The 24,497-nt window shown below is 32.5% G+C and overlaps 2 protein-coding genes across 7 annotated transcripts in view; one reads left to right on the top strand and one right to left on the bottom strand.

Moving 5' to 3' along the window:
• The window catches only part of LOC130900664 (DNA ligase 1-like), a 24,722-nt gene extending 16,831 nt beyond the window's left edge, over positions 1–7,891 (bottom strand). For 2 of the 4 annotated variants that reach the window (XM_057811421.1, XM_057811422.1), the window contains exons 1-2: positions 7,604–7,852; positions 3,476–3,681 (exon numbers count right to left, since the gene is read on the bottom strand). In XM_057811421.1, the coding sequence (XP_057667404.1) occupies positions 3,476–3,665 (190 nt within the window). In that variant the 5' untranslated portion in view covers positions 3,666–3,681; positions 7,604–7,852. Of the gene's footprint in view, positions 1–422; positions 516–3,475; positions 3,682–7,603 lie in introns of all 4 variants that reach the window. The other 2 variants (XM_057811420.1, XM_057811419.1) reach the window with 2 other exon arrangements.
• LOC130900666 (peptidoglycan-recognition protein LB-like) lies at positions 7,842–24,497 on the top strand. Of its 3 annotated transcripts, XM_057811425.1 has the most exons (4): positions 7,842–7,980; positions 15,311–15,341; positions 23,409–23,744; positions 24,152–24,497. In XM_057811425.1, the coding sequence occupies exons 1-4, from the start codon at positions 7,969–7,971 to the stop codon at positions 24,445–24,447; spliced, it is 675 nt and encodes a 224-aa protein (XP_057667408.1). In that variant the 5' UTR covers positions 7,842–7,968; the 3' UTR covers positions 24,448–24,497. The 3 variants fall into 3 exon arrangements, with proteins under 3 accessions (XP_057667408.1, XP_057667406.1, XP_057667409.1); XM_057811423.1 differs by lacking the exon at positions 7,842–7,980 and having other exon boundaries at positions 15,216–15,341; XM_057811426.1 differs by lacking the exons at positions 7,842–7,980; positions 15,311–15,341 and adding an exon at positions 19,359–19,439.

The following is a 24,497-nucleotide window of genomic DNA, read 5'->3' as shown; positions in this document are numbered from 1 at the left end:
GATACAGCCACGTGCGACTGTTTTTTCCAGTTTCCAAACTTGAAAAAGTCCCTCACCGGGCAGAAGCTTGGGTCGAACAAGAAGGTAATTGTCGCTGTGGAGGCCTACCTTGCAAACCCCAAGAAAACTTATTTTTCAAATAGGTTAAAGAAGTTGTCGTATATCTGGGAGAATTAACTACTTAAATTTAAGTTCCTGTATATTTTTACCAACTATTAAAAAAGGGAAATTGTAGAAATTCTAAAAGAAAGAAAATTTGTAGACTATATATCTACTAAGAACTGACTATAATGTATTATTTATAAAATTGTAATAAACTGTATTGTGATATTTCTTTGTAATAATAAAAAAAATGTTTGATAAACAAAAAACATTCTGTAGAACGGACAGCGAAATTTTTCACAATATGGTCGTACCCTTACCTAAAAGTTTGTGTTTTCTTACACCTTCTTCGCCGTTTTCCTCTGTCGTTGGGGGTTTTTTGTTTATTTTGGTCGGTTTCAACTGAACCTCAGCTGGAAATGTAGTTTTGTGTTTAAATGTATGATGTATGTGATATAAATGAAAACTAATGCCTCACGATAATTCAAATTCTATATAAATTCGTTAACGTTAATGGAGGGTCATGACCCACCCACCCCCCGAGTTGGTTCCAGGACCATTAATTGAACATAATGATTTTATTCACATTATTTTGTCACCATACAGATTTTATATGACTACATACTTACAATATTTAATTAATTTAATGAATGCATAAAAATTTTAATCTTACCGCGCGCGCTTGTCGACTACGTAACGTCTAGCTAGACTTAACCTCAATCGGAATGGGAACCTTTATAAATATTATTAAAATTGTTGCTGCAAATTCATTAATTACAAGAAATGGTAAGTAATCAGTTTTTCATTATTCTAGTGCGTGTGTTTTAACTTAAATGTTGTTGGTAGTGCTTCTCTGAATGTCTTCAAGAGAAGATGGCAATATGTACGTGTATATGTACAAGTTAATACGTGTTAAGTTTTTCAAGTGTACAATAAAGTACAGTACTTACGTACATTAATAAAATACCTACATTTTACTTGTATCTATTGTTATCAAAATTAAATTATAAGTTCTTGACTTGACCACGACTACGTGACCCCCTCCTGGCGCCAAAACTTGATCCACCATTGTTACTGTTGAACTTTAATGAGTGAAAAGGTCCCAAAGTATTTGAACATAAGATTAAACTACTATTTATATCTATATGTCATTGTATAGTTTTTATTTCAATAGATCTTCTTTATAAGTCAAAAATAGTGAAAAAAATCAATTCGATGAATATTTCGAAAACTTTTTTCATTTGCCTACGCCTAAAACTGTATATATTTATCAATTTTATCATAAATTACGCCGCTGGTGGAAATTAAGTCGATGTATGGTGATTACTGAGATGAGACGTCAGCTTATTTTGCCAAATTGCACTTCCTTTGATTTTAAATTAGCGTGGTATATTTACCAATTAATTTCTCAAGTCTCAAACTCGAAATAACATAATTTTACGAGAAAATTAACCGACGAAACATATAAAAGTCGAAATTTTATTATATAAATATACAGTGTATTAGAAAATTGAAAAATATAAATCTTTATCCCCCGATTTCCAAAAACGGTAAGTAACAATTTTAAATTCATTATATATACAGGGTGTTGATGCAAAAATATCGGGAGTAAGTAGATGACGTGAAAATAATACTGTAACATGAAAAAATTCCTCATACGACCTCTCGTTTTTTATCTATAGGCACTTTAAAAGCTTGTAACTTAGTCACCAGGGGTTCTATAATGACATCCCCTTCAAGTTCACTCATTTTTCTTGCTGCTACGGCTGTTTAAACTTTTTTTTCAATAATGTTTGAACAAAAGAAAGTAAAGCTGTATACTCTTCGTCGAATTAGAGTCTTAACAAGTTACCACATGTTTCAATTGAGGCATAGAAATTTTCACCAACTTATAAGACACCCTCTGTATCTTCAGTTCTATTCAATAATACCGAAATTTTATACTATCCAACACTCTTAAAACCATATGTCTATTCTATAAATATAACAGTCTCTTTGAATACCCCCACATCTAAAACGTGTTTATAAAAATCTGTATCAGATTTTCATTTCAAAGACATAGGCCAAGTGGCAGAGCATTTTTACTCAATAAGAAATCGATTAGATATGCGATTATAATCGATGTTTTTTCAATGCATATGGGGAGATTTTTTCGATCTCAACATAACCTCAAAACTTATGAATGCTGAGAAATATAGAGTTTAGTCATTTTGAACGACTAGTTTCTGTTCGAGACGTGGGGATTTTTCTGAAAATGCGATACATCTACGCAAATTGAGAATTAGATACCGAGTAAAATTTTGGGCAGTTGATTTCAAATCAGTTTTATCAACGACCGGTATAAAGGACTACCAGAAACTGCTACAATCATTTAAACCATGGAAAAAAGTTCACCATTTGATAAAGGTTAGAGAGATAAAAGAGGATGGTCATCATCAACTTTAGACCAAAAGCGCATTCGAATGGATTAATTACTAGGAGTTTAAGCGGAATGATTCGAACTTTAGATGGAATATGGATCCACCAATAAACTCCTGAAATGACAAAACAGTGAGATACAAAGAGTGAATTTGCGCTGAAAGGAAGGACGATTCTATTGGTCATGAGATGGCAATCGTTTTTTGGAATTAGACAATGCACCTTCTCGTACTTCTAGGTTGAATTAATTGAACTTCCACAATATCCACCAGATCTGGGATCCAGTGATTTTTTCGTGTTTCCTTAAAGACGAAGAAGCTATCGCATTGTAAACGCCTATTTTAAGAATCATCATTTAGACTTTAGACTTAAAAGGAGATTATTTTGAGAATGAATACGTGAAAAAAATTGTCAGGTCGGAAACTTATCACAACAATTGACGTGACAGTTCTTGTAAATTAGTTTGGTCTTGCAATTTAACATGAATTGACTGACAGTATAGGTAAATATCTTCTACGCTTTTAAGAAAAGTTTTAATCTCTCCATTGATTTGTTTTTAAATCAGTTTATCGTACCTTGACAGCGCTGCTCATTGGTACACAAAACAAACAAGAGACTGTTACAGTAAAACTTTAAATAAATTTAATGATTTCTGTGTTTTGAGGTTAGGTTTCAGATTAAATTGATGATATGCTGTAAAGTATTGTTTGTAGTCAGTGAGGATATGCGTGATAGGCTCAGAGACGTGATAACTTTGGCAGATTATGATTATTTATGATCTCTTAGAGCATATTTAACATCTTCCAATTACCATCTGAGATTATGGGCTCCCTTCTTCAGAAGACCTAAATGTATATGAACTATTTTCCAATTTTCTAGCTTAAACTTAATTGAGCTTTAAGAAGTCCCAAAAATTTAAACATATTCCGCGTATGTGATGCTTTACTAAACTCACCCAAGGGATTATAATCTTGTTTTTCTGATCCATCTGTGCTTGTATTACTATCTCTTCTAGGAGGGGTTTTAAGTGTCCATGGAGCTGTTGGCGTCGGCAACGGCGATGGACCTTCCTTAACCCATGGTGGTCTAAAAGTTGTTCGTTTCACTGTACCAGTATCATTATCACTTTCTTTACCTGCTGGCATAGCTCTTTAAGAAATTCTGAAAAAATGGAGGAGAACTTTTATTAGTATTAGTTAAAGTTTTTATTTTTAAACGTGAAGCCTTGAAACAAATAATAATTTGAGGCTCTCAAAAGCAACTATAACACATAATCACCATATTTTCTACATGAATAAATTTCTAAATGTAGACATCTTTTTATATTTAGATCCGTATTTACTTCTTATCTAAAAACCTTCAAAGCCTTCAAAGGATTGTAAATATACATTTGACGACAGTTATCTCAATAGATTTAGAACCACCAAACATGCCGGAATGAAATAAGGAAACAAAACTGACGATCAAACTTAGCTCGAAAAAGAAAAAAAGCTCCATACTAAAAAACAAACAGATGTTTCTTGATTTTGCGATAAATTTTTTAACGTTTTTCAGGATTTTTTCTTGTTTTTCTCTTGTTTTGGATTTTTATTATTTTAATTTTTTTTGTTTTTTGTTTTGGTTTTTTCTTATTTTGACTTTTTTGTTGTTTTTTGTTTGTTTTTTCTTATTTTAATTTTTTTTTGTTTTATTGTTATTGGTTTATTATTTCATTGTTTCTTTTTTCTTTTTCTTGTTTTGGTTTTTTCTATTTTAATTGTTTTTGTATTTTCGTTGTTTTGGTTTTTTATTATTCTTATGTTTCTAATATTTTTTATTATTATTTGTTTTGGTTTTTTCTATTTTTATTTTTTTTTGTTTTTTTTGTTGTTTTTTGGTTGTTTTTTATTATTATAATTTTTTTGGTTTTTGTTGTTCTTATTATTTTAATGTTTCATTTGTTTTTTTCTTGTTTTAGTTTTTTATTATTTTAATTTTTCGAGTTTTTTTGTTGTTTTTTGGTTTCGTTTCTTATTATTTCAATTTTTTTTTGTTTTTTTTTTGTTGAATGTTGAATGAACCGGTTCACCAGGTTACAGGAAAACCACAGAAATCCTGCAACACCGACGATCACTAACTATTAATTTACCCACCCTGTATGTTCCCAATTTCATTTTATAATCTTCAAGGTCGATATCCTAGAATATTTTTGCCTTTCCTTGAATAATTCTTCTATAATTTATTTTATTTCAATGATATCTGAGTGCTTTCTGTTGTAAGAAATTGATAAATTCATTGTTTTACACATTTCAATTCCCAAAACTTTTGAAAACGACACGAGTTCATTTTTTAATATCGATCAATTCTCTAAAAATAATTCTCATTTATATTTTCACACACTTGCCAAATGTTGCCAAGATTTTAAAGTCTAAACGATTTATTTTGTACAAAAGAAAAACTGGATTTTCACAATACGTGAGAGAGAGAAACATATATTTTATTATAGTTAGTGTTTTTTCAACTGAAACTGTTTCACCAAAGTGTAAATATGCAAGTAAAGCTAGCAGTCATATATTAGATTTTATTTTTTTAATTTTAAGGTATTTTAAATTCTTCGTATTTCTTTGATTCGCGATTTTCACAACAAATTAGTATACATTCCAATAAAAATTCGAGTTTATCAATTTTTAATGTTACTAAAATATACAGGGTATTAAAAAAAAGTTGATACCGTCTCTAGGATAGATAGAAAGCTGCAAAATATTTGAGGTTTGGTCAGTAAAAATTCATCCAATGAATTTGTTTTTATGCCTAGCTCTCATTTTGATTTGAAAATTATGAAGTAATAACCGATGCTGGTATGAATTAATGAAAACTGTATTAATTAATATTAGAAGAGGCCAATGAATCGGAGCATCTGCACCTATACCAATCCATCGATTCGGAAAATGGTTACTCAACCTGTGCGGTGGAGCTCCATCGTGCAAAAAAATGGAGATTTTCGCTCGTTTAGCGTTAAATCTAAAAGTTGCCTCGTCTTTGAATAGAATACATTTTAAAAAATGTGGATTGAGTGCTGTACTTTCTTGTAATGCTTGACAAATCCACTCTAACCGGTAGATCGTCTGGCAAGAGCTCTCGGATCTATTTCTCGACAACGTCGATCAATGACTCTAAATGTATTTTTACTTGGTAAGTTTCTTCGAGGAAACAGCTAGACTAGAGATGATCAAAAAACTTGAGACATTTGAGATGTGACTCTGTAGACGCTTCCTGGAGATACCCTGGACTGACAGAATCACCAACGACGAAGTACTAGAAAGCTGCTGTTAATTATGAAACAGAAATCTAAACCTCCACGTCATAAAATGATTCATGGAAGGTTATGTGTGGTCAATACTGCTGTACGAAATGGAAATCTGGACCTTGAAAGCTGAAATTATCAAAAAAAACTTGATGCATTTGAGATGTGACTCTATAGACGCATTCTGAAGATACCCTGGACTAACAGAATCACCAACGACGAAGTACTAAGACGAATTGGTCTCAAAAGAAAGCTGTTGTTAATTATGAAACAGAAATCTAAACCTCCACGTCATAAAATGATTCATGGAAGGTTATGTGTGGTCAGAACTGCTGTATGGAGTGGAAACCTGGACCTCGATAGCTCAAATGGTCAAAAAACTTGAGGCATTTGAGATGTGACTCTATAGACGCTTCCTGAAGATACCCTGGACTGACAGAATCACCAACAACGAAGTACTAGAAAGTTGTTGACAAATCTCAGCGTCGGAGAATTTTTTCATGTCGCGAGGGACAGAGACGCATTTAAAAACGTGATCGCCAACCTTCAATAAGAAGACGGCATAAGAAGGCTTCAGAAATGTAATTATTATCAACTCAACGACATAACTATCAATTAATGACAGTTTTTCATGGCGAACTCAATGAAAATGCTGTTGCCTTGTAAAATTCAAAGTTATTCAACTATTGGGGGGCTTAGTATGATAAAAACAACAGTTTGAGTCCCAGAACATAAATAGATGATCGTTAAATTGTTGTTTGTTTAATACTAAGCCCCCCAATAGCTCAGTGCTAAGCCCTTATTTGAATTTGAAAAACCAGATCCTGTACTGATTAGGCTGGATTTTTGTGAAATGTTATAAGAAATGAAAGCCCTCATTCCCAATTTTTTCAAATGTATCTGTTTTATCGATGGGGTCCCATTTACGCGACATAAAAATTTCATAATAATTAATCACTTTATCAATACTTTATACCAGCAACGGTTATTACTTTATAATTTTCAAATCAAAATATTCCGAAAACGGTACACGAATCGAGTTTTATCAAGAGTATGTTTTTGGTGTAAAATTAAATGACGTTTAAGTACACTTGGAATTTTGCTCAATAAATCTAATATTGAAAAAGTTATGTTAAATACTAGTTGGTACGAACCGTGTACTGAGCAAACCCCAAATAATTTCCAGTTTTCTATTTATCCTAGAGAGGCGATTACCTTTTTTTGAAACACCCTGTATATCATATTAAATATTGATTACAAGATCTAAAAGTATTTGTATTTTTATATACATATTTAGTTATTTAGAAGAAAAAATAGTAACGCTTTTGTATTTATTGATGATGTGAAATTTACGTATAACATGCCTACGTATTATATTTTCTTTCACAAAAATAGCTAGTGACCATTACATGTCGTCCCACGAGCAATAAATGTTTTCAACGTAAAAATAAGTATGGTTTCAATTCATAACATCGGCAACCTCGAAGCGAATACTTCAGAAGGGTTAGATTTCGACTAGAAAACTCATATTTTTTAAAATATTATACCAATATAGTAAATAGACTAACAGTGAATGAGTTTTTTGCAAAAGATGAAGTGTTAAAGAAAATTATTAGAGATACCGTTGCCAAGTTTCAAATATAAACAAAAAGTTTCTTCAAAATTTTTCAAAGCGTTGATAAACGTGTTTTCGATAACTACATTTCATTATATACTTTTCGATTTCTAATCATATCATTTTTAATAATTCCTGATTTTATTTATAATGTAAATACGGTTATAATAGATATATTATCTCACCTTAAAAATTCCGATGTTGAAAATGGCGTTTAAAAACAATCACTAATTCCACCAAAAATACCAAAAAAAAATCACTCACTGCCACTATTTTTTCTTTTTGTTAAGATTCCTAGATATTTTCGCGATTCCTAATTTTCAGTTCGGCAGACATTTTCAAAGTGCCAGTCCGAAATAGCTGAAACTATTTTTGTAAACTGTGACGCGTTTTTCTCGCCAGTGGACTCAGTAACTGATTTCGTTCGGTTTTAAAAGTTTTATCCGACTTTCGGATGGTTGATTTATTTTTCTGTTTTATTTTTAAAGAGTTACCCAAACAGATGTACCGGGTTATTCATCATTTTTTACCAGCTTCTTAACAAATTGTGATGTACTACACTGTACGTAAATTTTCAAAACTACATTTTTTTACTTTTTTGAGCAGCCATTTATGAAATTAATCGTAGTTGTATTTATAAAAATTTCCTTTGCCGTGTATTTGATTCGATGTCAAGAATTTTTGAATCTTTATAATAGAATTTATGTTTTTATTTTTATATTTCGTGGTTCGTTTATGCAGTTTCATTTTTTTTATCGTATTAATGACCTTTTAGTCTATTTTCTAAATACTGTGATGTCTGCCCTATGTAGACAGCGTCACAATTAGTACAAGGCACTTGTTAATATTACTTCTTATGTTTATGGGTGTTTTAGATTTTTGTTTAGTGAAATATTTATTAAAATAATATTTGTTGGGAAAGTCCTTATACATGTTTTGTTTTGATGTTTACCTTCTGTTTCGTTTTATAATTGATTATAGTATTTATTTATCCTTTTCTTGAATATATTCATCATTTTTCCGGATAATTATTTTCTTTCAATGCTGCTTTTGCTTTTTGGATAGCTAAGCCTTTAAATTTCGGATGAATCCAATCATTCAAACGCTTCTCTAACTTCTCGATTCCATGCTTGTAGAAGGATTCGTCTATTGCCTCATAATATGCTTCAGTTTCAGCAATTGCTTCACCAGTTGAGCTGACTTTCTTACTAGCGAGCTTTTTTTGAGATCAGTGAATCGCCAATAGTTATTGCGGGCTGAATCTGGACTATACGGTGGATGAGGAAGACAATTCGAAATGTAATTTCGAATAAATTCAATTTAATCCTTAATTCTATCGGTGTATTGCCTTTGTGAAACAGTGGTTGTTTTCTTCGACGCTGTTTTTCCTTGATTTTTGCATTCAAACTTTTCAACAACTCTCGATATACTGAAGTCATAACCTCTTCCCAACTAACTTTTGTGCCTTTGGACGCTTCGGATGTGGTTCACCGGCTACAGTCCACTCAGATGATGATCGTATTGATTTAGGAGTGAAGTAACGAATTCATATTTCATCTGTTGTCACATATCTACGCCAAAAATCTGATTTATCACGTGTAAACATGGTTAAAAACTGCTCTAAATCATCGACACGTTTTTGTTTTTGATCGACTTTGAGTAAACGCGGCACCTACATTGAAAAAAGCTTTCTCGTGGCCAAATGTTCATGCATAATTATAAACACAGTGCCTTCTAATATCTTTACGACCTTAGCTATCTCGTGCAATTTCAATTTACGATTAGATATAATCAATTTTGATGTTTTTTGAAGTAACCAGCTCAATTGGGCGACCACAACGTTCACTATCATCGTTGTCTGTACTACCACGTTTAAATTTACCAAAACATTTACAAATGGTTCTTTTCGATGGAGCAGACTAATCGAAATAACACTTTTGAAGCCATTGATGAGATTATACAGTATTTTTTTATCAAGAAGCAATGATAAATTAACACACGAAATTGTTTTGAATCCATTTTTTTAAATAACAATCAAATAGCTGTCACTTTTTTCTGACTCATCGAGATGTCATTAAATTTGACACACAGTCTTTTGAAAGTTGGTACTGCGTAAACGTCATATGGATTTGACAATGACAGCTCCATCTTTGTGTCAGTCGCATTATTGAGTGATGTAATAGGATGACATGAATTGAAGTTGGTTTCGTCTACCATTCTGTTTGACATCAGAAAAATAAATTTCATTTTTTTTTTAATATATGTTGTCAATTTTGAGCTTTTATTCTTAAAATATTGATTCGTCGAATGTATGAGGGCTGCTACTTTAAGTTTTGAAATGGAAAAATAAAAACAAATATTCATAATTGGATAGTCCTTTATTGTTTCCGAAAATATTAAGATCAATACACTTCACATGCGTTTGACCCAATCGTCGAAGCATCTTTTTCATTCCGATTGAGGTCCCGCCATGAAGAAAAACGTTGACCTCACCATTCATTTTTGATATGCAAAAATAAGAAAATAATGTGTGGAAACTCGAATTGTCGTGGTGGAGAATGATTCGTCTTCTGTGATTAGTTTCCCTAATCTCTTCTCAGGAACACTCCTGGTAAACAAATGCTGGTGTACAATTCAGAATTGACAGTTCTACATTGCTCTAATGGAACGGTGGCCACATGTCCACTTATCTCGAAGGAACAAGCGACAAATTTGCTTCGAGTATTCATGCAATCAGTTACATGCTGATTTAGAATTTCAAAATAAGATGGAAATGTATTCGTTAAGACATCATGGACTTCGAAAGACCGCGAGTTTAGTGAGACTAAGTTCATTTGAATATGAAAGAAAAAGTAAAAGGATTCACTTTCCATCATTTTCCTGGATACAAAAGCAAATAATACACCTATCGATATATAAGCTTTCTTATCAAAGTCAAAAGGGACAATTTTCAATAAGTAATTGATGATTTTTCCCTTCTTAAATCCTAAAAGTTTCTTTTTATATCAACCAATCTACAATATTAATATTAACTTGAAAATTAATAGTTAGATATTAATAAGTTAAATTGAAAAAGCTGACACGCAATTAATTAATCAAATCTAATTGCCTTTATTTATAGTTTCCCAGGAATTCTAATTAATAAAAAAAATACACATACGCTTCAGTTTATTCACACGTGGATCATGATTTACAAAGATATCCACAAGATCTGATATTTCAATTAAATAAGTAATGAATTTTGGTAATTATCTAGATTAGGCTAGACCCCTCCGATTTCGTTAAAATTTTAGTATGTTATAGAGAAAATTATGCTGAAAAATTTTATGTATATATGTAGGGCGCGGAAATCATCCCTTCATATAGTTTTTCAGCTATGAAGTTCTAGAAAAGAAAAAATAATTTATATATCATAGTTTTGCTTCGCATGTCAACCTAACCTAACCTAACCTAACCTAACCTAACCTAACCTAACCTAACCTAACCTAATCTAACCTAACCTAACCTAACCTAACCTAACCTAACCACTAGTAATAAAAAAACAAATATTGATAGATTTACTAACGATAGTCGTATGTAAACAAACTAGACTAAATTCTCTGCAAATATCATCATTAAGTAATGAAGACATGCGAAGATAAACCATGAAGTATAAATTATTTTTCTCTTTCTGGAACTATGTGAAGAGATGATTTCCGCGCCCTATATATGTACATCTAATTTTTCAGCATAACTCTTTACGACATACTAAAATTTTAACGAAATCGGGGAGGTGTAACCTAATTTAGATAATTACCCAAATTTTTATTTCGAGTGAATTTAATTTATTCAAAAAAACTCTCCTATGACTTGGGATATAATATAGGAGGTAAAATCTTTATAACAAATATAAGAAAATGGAAAGGCGTTCGAGACGAAGCATTTCACATGTTATTAACTACATAGTTACAGTAGAATTAATTAAGGTGCAACATGTCGATGGATAATGGATACAAACGCGCTAACTCGATATAAAAAGCCGTCAATCACTCAGAGTACGTGTATTTCAATGTCAAAATCATAGGAGAGTACGTAGAATCAGAATTCTAGGTTAGAAGTTAGGTTATGTTAGTTTAGTTTCGTACCAATTAGACAGATGGAAACATTATTCTAAAGACATAAACACATACGATCGTACGTAATGAAAAATTGAAAATATGAAGTTTTAACGCCCTATATTAATAAACATGGACATGCATTTTATATTTTGTCGATAGGTGCGACAAATAAAAACTTTATTATTCTATTAACTACGAATTATTTCTTTGGTGTTTATGATTGTAGTTTAGTCCAAATTAACCCTATTAAGAATGGCATCGAAAAACCACAATCGCTGAAGATAAACGCATTGTATTGATCGACGATTCACGGACCCAGAGATAACAACTCAGATCTGCCTTTGAGTGCTTCTACAGTGAAAAGAAAATTGAGTAAAATTGGCCTTTTCATATGGGTCACTTGTGGAGTAGGATGAGAGAGTGATGAGTCAAAGTTTGAGGTTTTGCTTTTAAGAAAAGACGCAGGTCAAAATAAAAATGGATGGCAAGGTGATGGAGATGTTTTGGAGGAAGGGCGACTGGATTCTGGTATAGATTGAATCGATAGCACGTTTGATGGATAGAAAATTTATCCTCCAGTATGACAACGATCACACACATTCCTCGAAGCTGTGCAACGCGTATTTAAAAGAATTGGAAAAGAAGAATGTACTGGAAGTAATTATTTGGTCATCACATTCACTAGACCTCAACCTGATTAAGTTGTTGTTGAACAAATTATACAGGGAAGTCAGAAAGCAGTCCACTTCACATCTTTATAATATCCTGAAAAACGAAACCGAAATTGTGCACCGAAATAATGAAAACAAAATAGGGTCATGTAGATGAATCAAAAATTTGAATATGTAACGATTTGTTGTGTGTTTTTAACCACTATAAATATTCTAGAATGTTATCAGAGTATATAAAAAGCATTATTCAACTTCAACAAACTCAAAAAACTGTTTTTAGTGCTGTTTAATCTCTAGGGAATTATGGTAGATAAAAGTAATAATTATCTACGAACATTGATCTGATTCTTTTTTCTTTGAAATTCACCATTTCTGATGCCTTTCGAAAACTACCTGGACACATGAACACGCATGACTAATGTTCAAAAATTAATTCTCATTCTTGTATAATTTAAATATTTGTATGTAAATATAATTATGAAATAAATGTAATTATAACAATAAAATGTTTCATGTATAGAATCGGCTGATACAGTTAGGAAAAAATTCAAGGCTGTTTACATAAACAACTCACTTTTTATATAATCAAACATTGTACTTCCCCTCGAAAAATTACATAATAATAACCTTATTTTTTAATTTTTTGATGTACCAACGTCTGACAAGGTTTCATAGGCGTCCTAATTTATGAACAGTATGAAAAGTTTTTGAAATATACTTTCAATTCATTCTCTACAACCCCTCACGCGTTGTTTCTCCATTTAAATAAATTTTATGAGCATTGGACGTCGTAGGGCTGTCGTAATAAAGGGTAGTCCAATTATGAGTCACACGATGCAACTGTTTTGCAAACAAGTTGATCTTGCAACAGTTGCAATCAAAATAAAACTTTCGAGCGCACACGGATACGACTCGTAATCAGTATTAAATCAGTTGGTAAGGCAGTAAAACCAAATTTTTTAATGTAGTCAGACTTATATGAGGAAGACGCAGGATGCAGAGAAAATATTGGATCCATCCATACCTAAGTCAAAATGTGAACTCTAGATGGTTAGTAACCGCACAAGAACTGTCTAAAACAGATGTCGATAAAACCAAATCGCTTCTAAACCGTTCCAAGATCAACTGGTTTGCAATATTTGTTTCAGAACAGTTGCATCGTGGGTGAAGAGTTCGAATTGGAAATTACTTAATTTTTTGATCTTCTTTTATTGTTGGGGATTTAAGTTGCTGGTCGTATTTGGATTCGGTACTGATTTCAATTGTGTAATAGAATACATATTTGAGCTATCAATGAATAAACGACAGTCGTTTGGTTCATATGGTTTGAAGACAATTTTTATCAACAAATTTTTATCTTTTTCTTGATTAACACTCGAGGAAAACCTTTTTTTTTTTCTTTCAGTCTTGTTTTTAATAATACTGAAACTTGTTTAGAAATATTTGAATCTCCTACAAGTCAATTTTGAGAATTTTGCTTATTTGACACACATTCAAAATCATTTCCTGATGAGCTTGGTTCTTCATTGTCTTGTTCGAATGGTTCAGATATACTTTTAAGCGTTGAAAAGTCAGGTGGGCACTACACTAGATGTTAAACACGAGTTAAACTCAATTTGTAGTGTTTAAACCTTTTGAGTTCACGCTAAAAGAAAAATTTCGTGGTTCTCGCCAAATAGTTAGTACTCCAAATTTAGAGGCACTTCTCATTTTTATCAAAGAGCATCCTAAATACTCAAAATAAGTATTCTGCGTCTATTTGAGTAAATGTAACTATCAACTCCAAAATCCCATGGGGGTAGGAAATCTACTATATAGTAAACTCATAAGTTCATTACAGTTTGAAGCTAAATTTGATGAAGCAATTTTTTACAGACTTAAAGAAAGTGTTGTCTAAGTAGTTTGTTATTTCACAGAAGATCGAGTCTAAGCAGAAAAAAAAATTTGTCATTGGCACACATAAACAATCAAAAGATACGTGAAGGACTGTTAGAACTTGGTACATTTAAGAAACTCCAGGATTTTTTTATTTCTGTCGGGCAGTTAAATGTCTTCTTGAGGTTAGTTTTCAGAACAAACGACGACATCAAATAAGTTTTGTCTTCTCATTGTCACAGCTCTTATTCTACTCAAAAAGTTTAGGGACAGATAAGAAGTAGATAAGTGGATGTTATGGAATGCTGTAGTACTGTTGCTTCATATATCGCACCAATATTCTTTGATTAAGGTTCGTCTTGGAGATTCCTGGAGGCTTATCAGGTATGGTAATCTGCAGATTCCTTTCCAGGGATTCCAGTTTGCAGATGAGATAGTTTGGTATATCAAGGTATTAGATGTCGTGAATGTTTTGATCAGTAAACGTTTTCAACAGTTTCAATTGACCATATGGAGTCAGTACATACGTTCTTGAGGAGGATAGATACATTTGAAAGCTTGAAGGATGCTGTAAAGTTGTAGTAACTGCGCAGCACCGGATTCAGTTTTGGAGGGAGAATTAGGTCGAAGGATTTTTTATGCAGATTTTTTGTCTAAGGGAGGGAAGAAAGCAAAGAAAATGGGGAGGTCGAAGAAATTGACACAAGCAGCGGGGATTGAGCGGAAGGCGCCAAAGTAGAGGCGATGAGCAGTCTTGTGAGACAATTTCAACACAAAAATTAATTAGAAAATCATTGAGATAATTGAGTAGATATTGGAAATACTTAGCATAGTATCCACTACAACCCCACACTCACAATTATCTTGTTTGATGCACGTTTCGATAACCAAGTTACCGTCTTCAGAAACCGTTATTTATAATCATAAAATCTTTCAACACGAAAATATTTCTTATATTATTTGGTATATATTCCAAGAATTTAAATTAATTCTGTTAAAAAAAACTTTCGATCGGATTCTTGGAATACCTTTGGAGTCTGGGTCTTCCCGTTGGACTTGGCCAGACTATCGTTTGCTATAAAATTTATCTCAATTTAACAAATTCCTCTGATATTGTTATCGGATTTTATGCAATCATTTCATTAAAAACTGCGTACAGAATATGTTTAAATATAAATAATTTATTTTAATATACTTTTATCATATCAATTTCGATATCATATAAACAATGAGTTTATATTTTTTCAAGGTGATTTTTTGGTCAGTCCTTATGGATTCAGGTGAGTTTTTACTTCGATATTATATAATGAAGAATTTGAAATTTCATTTTTTTTTTTATAAAAAATGTAATTTACTAGGAAATAATCCAACATAATCTATTTATATTAAATCGCTTTGCTCAAACTCATTTTTTTATAATTTAAGAGCAAAAAGTAATTGGGGTGGAGTATATAGGGTGGATAGGACACTTTTTTTATTTTCTCTTGAGACTTCAGTTTTCATTCTCCTTTTATTTTTTTTTTCACTCTTCCCGATCCTTTTCTACTTCATTCATCTGGTGTATGTCTTTCTCCTTCCTGGTGGCAGCGTTTAAATTTATTTTTATTGTTTTTGTGATGATTTATGTTTATATTATTTTCTATCAAAATATAAACCATCACGAAAAACATAAAAAGGTCCCAGAAGTAAAAAGAAATGTGCATTCAACTTTCATTAGAACAGAAGTTTTCTCAAACATATACAGGGTGTTTCATGCGACAAAATTCGGGAAATTATTGTCGCATTATGTAATTAAGATTGATCTTCCCTATAATAAAATTTCGTCGGCCCACCCCTTTCCTAGATAACACCGTTGAAAAGTGATGACTAATATTGAATCTTTATTTATTTTTTTTTTCTAAATTTGAAATATCAACGCCGTTAATGCGCGTTACTAGATAATGGTAGTAGGGATTAGTACGGTACCTCAAGCAAATATACTTGACTACTATTGTTAATTCTATTGTGTCTGTTAGATAGTGAAGAGCACTGCGTGGATACCTAGTTTCATTGTTTTTATTGGATATCGAGATAGAATATATATTTTATTCTAGGGTACAGAATTTAATACTTTGATTATTTACCGTACTAATTCACCAAACGCATATTACCCTCTTTGTCATCCGAATACTTTTTCATTTTAACTTCGTACGTTTCGCGACATTCACTCCTTAGCCCAATCGGATTAGTCATTTAGATTCAATAGCAATACATATTTTGTTCTTACATGCCTTCAGCGGATACGATACAATGTCTTCAATATTCAACGTAGGAAAATTGAAATTCATCGAGACTCTCAAGAAAAACAACAATTTGAACAAAGCTCTGAGCTTGTTCCGCGAGGAAAACATTCACAAACATTGCTTGGCCCAAGCTGGAGAATGTTTTCTAATATCATTGTTTGGAGGCGATGAAAATGTAAAAACACTCGAAGACCTGAGATTCAAGAGCTTCACAAAATCAGTTACGAGGAACAAATTCAATTTCGCGACGCTTCCACGTACCTCGGCAGGAGCAAAACAACATATCTACAGAACGTACCTGCAGGTGCAAATGTGGATGGAGTAAGAAGTCAACGCTACGGAATGGAGGTGGAAAAAAATTAATCGTGGACTGGAACCTATCGCTACAATCGCCGATCCGGTACCAGAGTTTTAGCTGAAGACGATATCATGTAAAGGCAAAACGGCGTGCGGAAAAATGTGTGGTTGTTTCAATTCGAGAGCTGCTGGATGAAGACGACCTTGGTAGTGACGAAAACCGCTCAGAAGAAGTCACCTTCGACCTTCCTGAGCTTCCGGGAGAATTCGTCCACAATTACGAGGAAGAATCGAACGACGAAAATTCCTCTTTCCTTTACCCCGAAGGTGCGTCCCAAAAATATAAACTTCGAAAAAATCGAAATCATAATTGTAGCAAATAACATTTTCAACACATCCAATTTACAATGACAATCAACAACAAAAAGACAAACAGAAAAAATAATAATACAACATCAATAATAAACGCGATAATAGAATACTTGGGTTAACCCCTATTTTCGGGTATAAATCGAAAAAAATCGACCCTAGGAAAAAATCGATGAGAACCAAAATTAAATTTTAAACAACTTTTGTAATAACTAATTTTCGTGTAAAATTGAAAATAAACGAGTTATTCAAGAGACAAAAATCAAAATGGCATTTAGAATACCCCCCCAACGAATTCCGAAGGAAATTTGCTGCTTAGAATGTTCGTAAATTTCAGCCCCTCTTTAAAGCCAATACGACTGGGCTGTTTTTGCAAACTGTATATTATTTTCGTGCCCTCGTAAAGGACTAATCACTGATATTTTTTTCAATATTATTATTACATTATACGGGGTTGAAATTAGCACCCCTTTACTTATAATTACTTACATATTTATATCTTAAAACACTTGTTTTATATGAAAATATTTTTTTCTATGTCGGTTATAATATTCACGTTTTTTTTTTCATTAATTTGCATTTATAAAGAATGTAATTTCTGAATCAGTCATAAAGCGTGAAAAAAAAATACCGTGGCAGTTCATTTTTTCATACTTTTGCGTTAAAAAAAGTTCCGTAACATGTCATTCTTTAACGCAATTTCAAATTGTTTTATCAAAATAGTGTTACACTTTTATTTTTTGATATTCGTTCAAGAAAAACCGTTTTATATCTAATTAAAAGGAGTGTAATGTTATTATTAATAGTGAAGAAAGTTTGAACTGTACACCAGAAGATGTTGTTGAATCGACAAGAGATATCCAGGAAACAGCCTTTGGAGGAATATAATTCTTTTATGAAGTAGGCATAAACAGCTTCACAGAAAGAGTGTTACTAGCTTACTTTGGAACTAAATCCAAAATGTGGAAGTCTTCAACACTTTGGTTAACTTCAATTCAAAACAGAAAGGCGCCCTAATGGTAAATAACGACGAAGACATCAGTAAATACTCGAAACTCATTGCATATTTGAAAAATAAATCAGTTGGCAATAGACCCAAACAGTTGCCCGTGAAGAAATTAATAAGTTCTGTTGCAAGCTACAAACGAAAAATTTTAATAGCTTAAAGCTTAGATATTATTTATGACATCTTTAATAATCGGAATCGCAGAAACTCTGCAGAGGGAGGAATTATAAAAAATGAAGTGTAACGATATTAATAATACTGTTATTGGTGTAATATTCGACAATAGACGAAACTTTTATAAAAATTATAAAAACGAACGACCCACAGAAGTCAAAAGTGGGTTGCGTAGACGACTAAATAAAAAACAAAATGGATTCCTTTCGACTTCAAGCCACCTGTAAATGTTGACGATCCTAGCAACAATCCAATAATTACTAATGCAAATTATAAAATGTTACCAATTCAAGTACCAATTGTAATGTAATTTCTTCTTCACTTCAAATTAATAATGCTCACAATTATACTTTTAATATTATTATTACAAAATTACAATTACAAAACTCGTGAGTAAAGTAACTTTTTTTCACTCGTGAGAATTGCCGGTCAAACCGTTCTAATCGTAAAAAAAGTATTACTTTACTCACTTGTTGTATAAATAACTATTATTGTTAATTTTTTTCCCAAAACCAATAGCTACAGAGAAAAGAAAACGCCATAATTTATTTTTTTTATCAATAAATTGAGTGGAAAACAGTAAAAGTAATACGATTCATAATAAATGTTTATACCACCCCCGTATAATGTAACAGGAATTTTGAAAAAAATACTAGGACACGAAAATAACATAATTTCAAGTTTCTAGCTCTACTGAAATTGAATCACTACCTTGTAGGGTTGATATCTCGAAAAGAGGTAGGCTGATGAAACTTTATTATAAGAAAGATAATGAATTTATAAATACCCTGTATATTTCAAATATACGAATACTTCGAATTAATTAACCGAGAATTGTGGTATCGTGAATATTTTTTCTCTATGAAATCCATAAAATTCAATATTCAAATTGACACGTGACATGAATTTGTTGATTTGAATTTGAATGTATAAATTGTTAATTTTTTAAAAGATGCCACATTACTATGTAAATATATTTACAAAAATGTGTTTTTTATTCGAAAATTGTTTATATTAAAAATTTCCGTCGTGTTCAAATTAAATACAGCTTACCCCCATATTAAAACCAAGTAAATAAACAATGGGGAATTACGGTGACATTTGCGCAGTTACTTGAATAACAAATTATTTAACCGACAGATAATTCCAATCTGATACATCAATATAAATATGTTTCATTCATTATCATTATTGTTGTAATGTAGTTTGATCTATATCTTGTAATTTACGCGTATTTAAAATATAAATGGGTATGTAATGTATTACGTTTCAGTATATAATAAAGTAGGTCAAAACTATTAACAGTCAAAAACAATTTTACTTGAAATATTTCAGGATTTATTCATTAATTAACTTGTATAACAGAAAGCTTTCACTTGTCAATATTCTTTGGTTGTTTTACAAATAATCTCCTGATCATTATAAACGAAATTTTTATACATTATAATCTAAAACAAGTGTTTTTATTTGAAAACTGTCAGTTATTTTCTATAACTGTTTTTAGACGGGGTCAAAATTTTATTTCTTGTAAAATATTTTCATTAATAAAGAGCGCGGTAAGTATCGTGAGTAAATACAATGTTAAACATAATATACGAGGACATATTGAAAAATTCTATAGAACCAAACAAAATTTCAATGTAAAATTATTTAATTACCCAACATATTCTTCTCTTAATTGAATACATTTATTACAGCGAACCTGCAACGTCTCTAGACCTTTAAAAAAAAACGTTTCTTCTTGCTCTGCAAACCAAACCTCCACAGCTTCCATTACCTCCTCGTTGGAAGAAAATTTAAACTTTTTTTCAATTGAGGAAAGAGATGATAATCGGACGGAGCCAAATCTGGTGAATAAGGGGGGTGTTCTACTAATTCAAACCTTAAATCACGAATTTTTTGCATGGCAACATGAGATTTATGTGCAGGGGCGTTGTCCTGCAAAAACAAAACACCTTTGGATAGCTTTCCGCGTCTTTTCTCTATAATGTTTCCCGTAGAATGGTCAGTAATGTCTAATAATAATCTCCAGTTGTTGTTTTACCCTTATCCAAAAAATCAATCATGATTACTCCATGGCAATTCCAAAAAACTGAAGCGAGAAAATTTGCAGCAGATTTTTGGATACGAAACTTCTTAGGTCTTGGAGAACCAGCAGAGTGTCGCCATTTCATCGATTGTTTCTTTATTTCTGGATCGTAGAAATGTACCCAAGTCTCATCCATAGTAACAATTCGGTTTAAGGCGTCTACATCGAGCACAGATCGAACGCGATGTTTCAATCCTTGCACGCTTTTAGTTAACATTCAAACATTTGGGGATCCATTTTGCAGCAATTTTTCTCATGTCCAAATCGACGTGAACTATATGATGAACGCGTTCATATGAAGTATGCAGTGCTTCAGATATCCGTTTTAACCCAATTCCACGGTCTGATGAAATCATGTCATGAACTGCATCGATATTTTCGAGGACTGACACAGAAACTGACCTTCCCTATCGGTCATCATCTTCAATGGAAAATTCACCTCTTTTGAAGCTTGCAGTATAATTTTTCACGGTCGCATACGAAGGATATTAATCACCAAGGGTATTAAGCATATCTTAGTAAAACTGCTTACCTCTTAACCCTTTTAAAAAGGTACAGGTACTTGATGATGGCTCGATACTCCAATTTTTCGATTTTCACCATTTTGGTGGACATCTTTTTTCTTTTAATTTATTGCGTAACTCTGGTTTACTTTTTTGACGTCAAACTTTACACCGACACTTCTAATAAATTATTGTTCGTTGCTATAGTAACGCAATATTTTGTTTATGCATTGAACTGGTCTAGGCTAACTAAATATCAATACATCCTCGTAAATAGAAGGGGTTTATCAGAAATTTTGAGATTACACACACAAATACACCCGCGCGCGTCATAAACCCCATCACGTTAAGCATCCACCCCTGAAATTACTCACGGGTGAATAAGAAGCAGGACATTCCACCACTCCCTGTTACTACGACAGGTTCTTCAGGAAACAGACTTGTTCCGGAAACTCTTCTCCTCTTATTAAAAGTTCCCTACGGTGGCTATACACCGACGTTACTGTCCTCTTATTGTCCTATTTTTTTTGTGTGTGATTTTCTTCCAGCCTAACTCAACCTTTTGTCTCCTCGATCTTCGGTCTTTCCTGTCTTCCTCTTTGGTGTACTTCGCGAGCTCCCTTAGCTTATGGTTCGGTTGTGCTTCCAGTTCTTCGAATAGATTTTCTGCCCTAGCGTCCATTTTATCTAATACTTTTCGCGGTTCCGTTTTTCCATATATTTTCTCGGCTCTCTTGTTGTCCAATCAATATTGAATGCTGTTTTTAACGTTGGATCTGTAGTTTTTTCCCTTTTGTTTTGGGAGCATTCGTGATAATCAGTATTTTTATAAACCTGAGTTCGATGTCCGTCTTCAGTTTGCTTTTTCTACCCATAAATCCATATAGCCTTGCTCTAACTTGTCTGATTAAAACCACCTGGCATCTTTCCTGCTATAAACCTCAGCTGGTATGTTAATCTCACGACATTGAGCAAATTCAGACTATTCAAACATGTCTTACTTGTGGTTGTGAGGTAGGATTTTCATGTAGGATCCTTAGAACACTTTTCACTAGGGAAAAAAAACATTAGAAAATGACCCACCTGCAGTGGATACTGTGACGAAATTGTTCTACGTAATCAGCGCCTAAAAATTAAAGTGCAGTACATACCAGCAATTCCAAAGTCCATTCCAAATCCATATGAGCATTTAAATATGATAAAAATTAGTGCAATTCTCAGAGCAATGCAAAATCAGCGTCGAGTAGAATGTTGTGAGAGATTTTCAAACAAAGAAAGTGTAATTTATTAAATTATAAACATTTTAAAATGATCCGACATCCAAAAGAGATTCCATGGAGTGGCATAGGAAAGGAGAGCCGTTCAAAAAGAAAGCAGAGGTCAAGAAAAGCACCAAAAAAGTGATGGATACAATATCGTGAGACTGCGAGGGTATTCTTTTAATAAGGAATCAAATACAACAAGGCAGTTGCGTTAAAAAAACGCAGCGAAATCTCCACTTGCTTCACAACAATACTCCAGTAGATAGTGCTTCTATTTGACCAAAGATTTATTTTGTAGTGACTGCATGCGGTGAGAAAAACTTGTAGAGCGTAGACTTTGGACCGTTACGCATTTCTGCTTCAGTTAGGACCATTTTTAATTTATCATTAACTAAATATTTAGCAAAAACCATATTGAAAAAAGTTTGGAGCGCTATAATTAAAAACCTATGCATTATACAAAAAAAAGTTTCAAATAAAAAAGATGGAAAATGTTATTATCTACAATAATGATCTCCACAATTTTTGTCGTACGATACGCGGTTCGCGAGATATTTTAATAAAACGTGTTTTTCAAGATGGCGGCTGAAGTGAAGCCCCCTCCCATGACGCCTACTTTACACTCAAAGGACACCCCTGAACATATTAAAAAAAATACCTGTTCCCAGGAATAAGGGGTAAAATATTTAAAAGCGATGATGAAATTACGATTTACGTGCATTTTGACTCTTAAAGATGAATCATCATATTTTTATAGTGGTATAAAAGGTTTAGACAGACATTCTGAAAACGTGTGGGTATCAAGGAAGCATCTCTTTCAAGGGTGAATGTCAAATGGGCAGAATTGGAGGTACTCTGATTCGCTAGATCTTAGCCCTTATATTTACTGACTAAGGTAGGAACTCCTGTTATAGGGAGGTCAGGATAAAGAGAGAAGTTCGATGGTTTGTTTTGAATGAGTTGAGGAACTTTGGCCCTGATATAGGCATTACTCCTCGGTAAAGCAGGATATCAATTGTGTAAAGCAAATATAGAATTGATCCTCGGGATACCCCAGATTTGATCGGTACAAAATGTATGTGTGATTCCCCATATTTCCCTTGAAAGTGTCTAACCTAACCTAACCTAACATATTGTACCTACCCTACAGTAATGTTACCTCTATACGTCAATACAAACTGCATAGCTGTAGACAATAAGTAATAGATTTGTCATTTGTCATGAGCTATACCAAATTCTTATTGAAAAAGACAAAGAAACAGAGAAGCTGATTTAAACATTAGCTTGAATATTCTGATACTTTTAGTGATTATCCCACTGCCCTTCTTACTTATTACAATTAATTAATGTACTATTTTCTACTAGTATCGCTAACTTCAGACCCCACGATAGTGACTCGTGAAGAATGGCAAGCCAAACCTCCGAAATATACAAATGCAATGATAAATCCAGTACCGTACGTCGTTATACATCACAGTTATCAACCTCCGGCTTGTTATAATTTAGAAGATTGCATCAAAGCCATGAAATGGATGCAAGATTTTCATCAAAATACCAGAGGTTGGGCTGATATAGGCTACAGCTTCGCCGTAGGCAGCGACGGGAGAGCTTACGAAGGAAGAGGTTGGTCATGTGTTGGAGCACACGCACCGCTTTATAACAACAGAAGTATAGGAATTTGTTTAATAGGAGATTGGAGAGGTAAAAATTTTATACTAAATAGGATTAGGATTTTTTTAATATAATACGTTACTTTGAATCATAAATATAGCAAGAACGCACCTATTCTTATATCTCTATGCTTTATATCATAGAACTAAACCTCTTTTATGTGTTCCTTGGTTGACATATCCAATCAAGCAATCCAAGAAATGTATAATTTGTAATGTCAAAAGACAGTCTGACAGATTTAGTTATGTCGATCATCCTATTCGTATATAAAAGAGTCCTTGAAACGTCTTAGAGAAAGTGTTCTTGGTATGCTGTAGTTATAAAGAAGTTAGGTTATGTGAACGTTTATAAACGTTTAAAATCATTAATAAAGTTCTGAATTAATTAGTTTTGAAAACAAAGTATATCACTTATTTTTTTTTTGTTTTGGTTTACAGTGGAACTACCCCCCGAACAGCAATTGACAACAGTTAAACAATTGATAGAAATGGGGGTAAGAGAAGGATATATCCAATCAAATTACAAATTAGTAGGGCACAAACAGGTAAGAGAAGGTACCGAATGTCCAGGAGATAGATTGTATAAAGAAATTATTACGTGGTCTCATTATTTCCCCGATCCCCAAGAAATAGCTTATAGAAATAGAAGCGTCGATGTAGTGGTACCTCAAAACGTTAACAAAGATATCAAAAACGAAGACGATAATGATGAAAATAAGGCGCCGATAAGCTGATTAGAATTTTAAGAATTATATTTATATAAAAATAAATTTTACTTTTCAAA

This window comes from Diorhabda carinulata, chromosome X, assembly GCF_026250575.1.
Source record: "Diorhabda carinulata isolate Delta chromosome X, icDioCari1.1, whole genome shotgun sequence".
In the NCBI taxonomy this organism is placed as follows: Eukaryota; Metazoa; Arthropoda; class Insecta; order Coleoptera; family Chrysomelidae; genus Diorhabda; species Diorhabda carinulata.
This window is presented reverse-complemented; position numbering and strand designations above follow the sequence as displayed.